We start from the raw sequence: 3,877 nt of genomic DNA, 5'->3' as shown, positions 1-3,877 counted from the left end.
GTACTCCGAAAATATTAAATCATGACCAAAGAAGGATAACATATTAATTACTTCTCACAAGTAAAGGAAACATTTATGGTTCAATGACCGAATCACCCAACAGGTTTACAAAATGATAGATGCATCTCCGATAATCATTGTTTGCTCCATTACTCCAAATACCCAGGTGACAAGATGACATAAAGGTTTACAAAATGAGACCTAAAGACGCATTGTTTTTGCTCCATTACAGAAAATCTCTAGCCGATGCAAACTGACATCTTCCTGGTTCCTTCCTGCTCCTTTTGTATGTCTTTCCTACAAAGGATAAAAATGTCATGGTGAGCATGCATTCAGAGACAATGGCAAAAACAATAATTGTATAAAGCATCTATGGCAATTGGCAATTAAAAACTATGGGATTTTAGTGTTACAAAAAATAGCTCAAGGTCAGAACAATGCCACAAATGTGTTAATTAGATCTTTGCTGTGTTGGACATCATAAAGCATCAATGCAACGTGACCATGAAGTATATATTTCAGGAAATATGAGCAATATAGAGGTGTACTCGGAGCAACACAAGGCAACATAATTAAGTTGTATTTCCATCATCTGGACATAAGGCAAAAAATTAGCATGTCCGGACTCCCAGCTTTAATTCAGAAGACATGATACTATTTACTGTGGAGAGCACTACAGGCTAGCTTGGTTGGTGCCGGAGAGCAACTACAAATTTGTGCCAGCCAGCTCCTCTAGAAACGTCTAGGCGTCTATGTTTCTTGGCTAACCACATTCCCAGGCCCAGGCTGACCACTCATCCCATGGACACCAACAAAACAAGCTCCAGGCATCTCCCAGGGAGCACCCAAGCAATAAATAATAGTTTTTAAGGCTACACCAGATTTGGGAAATGAGGCATGTGGCAAGTAGAACTTACCAAAGCCAACTTGAGACACCCAACACGGGAATTGCTCGGGTCTATGTACCAATTTAAGACTACAACTCTTGTAAACAATAGCATGGACATAAAGAGAAACTTTTGCATCACATTATTATTTCGTTGTATTTCGACTAAATCATGTAAGCTATGAACTATACATTAAGAAGTGGCAATGAACTAGGCAGGTATTGAAAATAAGAGAAGATAGACGAACATTGATCATTACTGCTCAATGTACAGAGCTAGATAACAACTATCACGAGGAAGAAGAAGACACAAGGGTGTGGTTAAGTTCATTTTGATCCCTGGTTTTGTAGCTCAAAAAATAAATACTAGCTCATGATTCAAATATACCTTAGCGGCGGGATGAGGAAGATGCCCCTGGTTTATAGGGTTTCATCTAGCAAAGTGATCATGAGTCAGTATCACATATCAAACAATTTGAGATAAGTGGACAAAACACATATTGTTGGTGATTACCTTGCTAGCTGGCCATGCAATGGACCTTGTGACAGCATCAGCGATAATTTGTAAACCGTCATATTCATAAGGCACCGTAGCATCCCTTCTAATAGCAACATTGACAAGAACCTCATAAGTTCCTGGTCCAAGGGTCTCTCCGCCCACAATAGTGTCTGGGTCAATTGAGATAATTGTTGCCTTGGCAATAGGAGTTTCAGGACCAGTCCATGCATATAGAAGCACATCCATACCAATCTGAATCAATGATTATTTTACAAACATGAAAACAAAACAGAATTTAAACATATAGGTAATGATGTGAAGATTACAAGGCTTTCATCTTCATAGGTTGATGAGCATCTTGCTGGGGGCTTTGCAACAACTCTTCTTTGAACAAATGGCTCTTCATCATCATGTTCAACATCTTTTTCAGCATCATTATGTTCCTCAGCTTCAGCTCCGGAGTTCTACCAGACAACAATATGGAAATAGAGTTAGTGCATGCAAGATGGATTAATTATGCATTGAAAGGATGTGGAAATAGTTCATTACTTGTCGAGAATTGGAACCATGCTGCGAGCTAGGAGTTTCCAGATTATGCCTTCCTTGTGAAGCTAACATCAATTCCATTCGGTTCATTCGTTCTTCCATTTGTTGCACATGCCCCTGGAGCATGTTATAGCGATTTTCAGCTTCTCGACGCCCTTGCATTTCAACTAGAACTCTTGTGCTCAATTTACCCCGTGTACCTGGTGTGCCCAAATCTTGAGGTGTTGGGCCTAGACCTAACACACGGACACGACCCCTGGGCTCCTTCATTCCACATACACGTGCAAACAGATCACCTTCTTGAATGCTCTTTTCCTTCCATTCAGGGTGCTTTTCAGCATTCTCTATGAGTTCTTTCTGCAAAATGATATTTACGAGCTCTGTAAATTCTACTTCTACAATTTCTGAGCAATATTGAAAAAGCATGGCAAAAGAGACATACAATTGTTGTTTCTGCCTGCGGCACATAACTCCCTTTCCTTTCCCCTTTCTTGCATGTATGTGTTTCGATATAAACTTCATCTCTCCGAGGATCATGCCCAAGTTTGACAGCCTACAATCATTTGTTTATTTCAATATGCATTAGTCACTGAATCACAGTGGCATATCATTTATAATTGGGGTAATTTTTTTACCATTTCATTGGCAACACGGGCATGACTCTTGCTGCCAGATGTATGAGGTACTGCATTGGCACGATTCTTTTTGGCGATAGCACTACGAGACTACAAGCAAAAAGTAAAGGAGATTTATCACACATATTGTTTGTGTTTTGAGAATCATTACATGCATATTTGTTTATCTATGTCCAGGACAGAGTGTACTGCAAAGATGTACTACAGTTTTGATTAGCAGGATGACTTACTTCAAATGTCGAAGATCTCCAATAAGTAATAAGGGTCTTCCAGTCAGCTTCACTAATTCTGTTGTCACGTCTTTTCATAAGTTGTGCATCAGTGAGTGCAGCATCAAACTTGTACCTCTTTAAATCTGTCTTCCAATCCTTCCATTTTATGTGTGAAGTGTTGATAACAAAGCTCAAAGAAGTTGAGTCCAGCTCATAAAATTCCTATTAAAATGAGAGAAAACAGGACACTCAGTTAGATGGCATTAAAAAAGAGTGTGTAAGTTATAAATTATGCTCATTTCTACCTTCAAGGTCTCCCACACAAACAACTTTTTCTCTACATCAACATCTCGCCAATCTAACTTTGCAGGTGGTATATGCTTCCTCACCAAAGTCAATGAAATTGGCAAATTCAGTTGCATCTGGCCCAACAGGCTGGCCATCCCCATTAAGTGGAATATGGATTTTGGGTTGATTCGGCCTTGCATATATGTTAGCCTTTCGAGTAATTTTTTTCCACCTTTCTTTTGACTACCATCACCATCAAGCTCACGAGTAATCTCTTCATGCAAGAAAATTAACAGTCATACAACAATACTAGCAAGTGACATTAGGTTAGAATATGAACAATTATAGCAAGTGACATTAGGCTACCTTTGGAAGGCTGATGCTCAAGATCAACATGATCTTGATCTTTTGATACCCTAGACCTCAAAACACGTCCTTCATTCGCGCTTACAGGTGCGCTGGAGGGTGCCTGCATAGATATATAGGTTAGTGTTGCAAGCTACATTTGCTTCCTTCAGGTAGAACATGAATGTGATGGAAGCTACATACCTTTCTTTTCTTTTTGGGGGCTTGGTTCGCTTCCATATCTTCCTACATAGAAGCTCTTGTTGCTCGTACCGCTGCTAGCCGTTTATCATTCTGTTCAATCGTCTTGCTTCTCAGTAGTTCATACTCTACCGCTTTCAGTTGTTCCTCCATTACCCCACCATCTTTAGCTCTTTCGTTTGCGCTTGCCATTTTTCCTCCTGCAAAAGTAACACTATGTGAGTACATCGCTGAAAATACAAAACATTAGAGGATCATACACAAC

At 39.7% G+C, this 3,877-nt stretch overlaps 1 protein-coding gene and 1 long non-coding RNA gene across 2 annotated transcripts; both read right to left on the bottom strand.

Moving 5' to 3' along the window:
- Positions 1-239: 239 nt before the first annotated feature.
- LOC125535282 lies at positions 240-3,221 on the bottom strand. The gene is made up of 8 exons (XM_048698341.1): positions 3,084-3,221; positions 2,797-3,000; positions 2,567-2,632; positions 2,374-2,484; positions 1,935-2,288; positions 1,712-1,849; positions 1,426-1,637; positions 240-297 (listed from the first exon to the last, which is right to left on the bottom strand). Exons 1-8 carry the CDS (start codon positions 3,219-3,221, stop codon positions 240-242), a joined length of 1,281 nt encoding a protein of 426 aa, XP_048554298.1.
- Positions 3,222-3,292: 71 nt separating this feature from the next.
- On the bottom strand, positions 3,293-3,668 carry LOC125541206. The gene is made up of 3 exons (XR_007297457.1): positions 3,616-3,668; positions 3,433-3,535; positions 3,293-3,340 (listed from the first exon to the last, which is right to left on the bottom strand). It is a non-coding gene; the product is annotated as an uncharacterized LOC125541206 (long non-coding RNA).
- Positions 3,669-3,877: the final 209 nt, after the last annotated feature.

Source organism: Triticum urartu, chromosome 2 (genome assembly GCF_003073215.2).
Source record: "Triticum urartu cultivar G1812 chromosome 2, Tu2.1, whole genome shotgun sequence".
Taxonomy (NCBI): Eukaryota; Viridiplantae; Streptophyta; class Magnoliopsida; order Poales; family Poaceae; genus Triticum; species Triticum urartu.
The sequence above is the reverse complement of the archived record's forward strand: the minus strand, read 5'-3'. Positions and strand labels throughout refer to the sequence as shown.

Bases quoted from the DNA above. Each gene is read 5' to 3' on its own strand.
- LOC125535282 (XM_048698341.1), bottom strand. From the start codon at position 3,221: ATGGCCAGCCTGTTGGGCCAGATGCAACTGAATTTGCCAATTTCATTG. The intron at 1,850-1,934 runs GTAATGAACTAT...GTTGTCTGGTAG, and splicing joins ATGGTTCCAATTCTCGACAA to AACTCCGGAGCTGAAGCTGA. The intron at 298-1,425 runs GTCCATTGCATG...TATCCTTTGTAG, and splicing joins ATCGCTGATGCTGTCACAAG to GAAAGACATACAAAAGGAGC.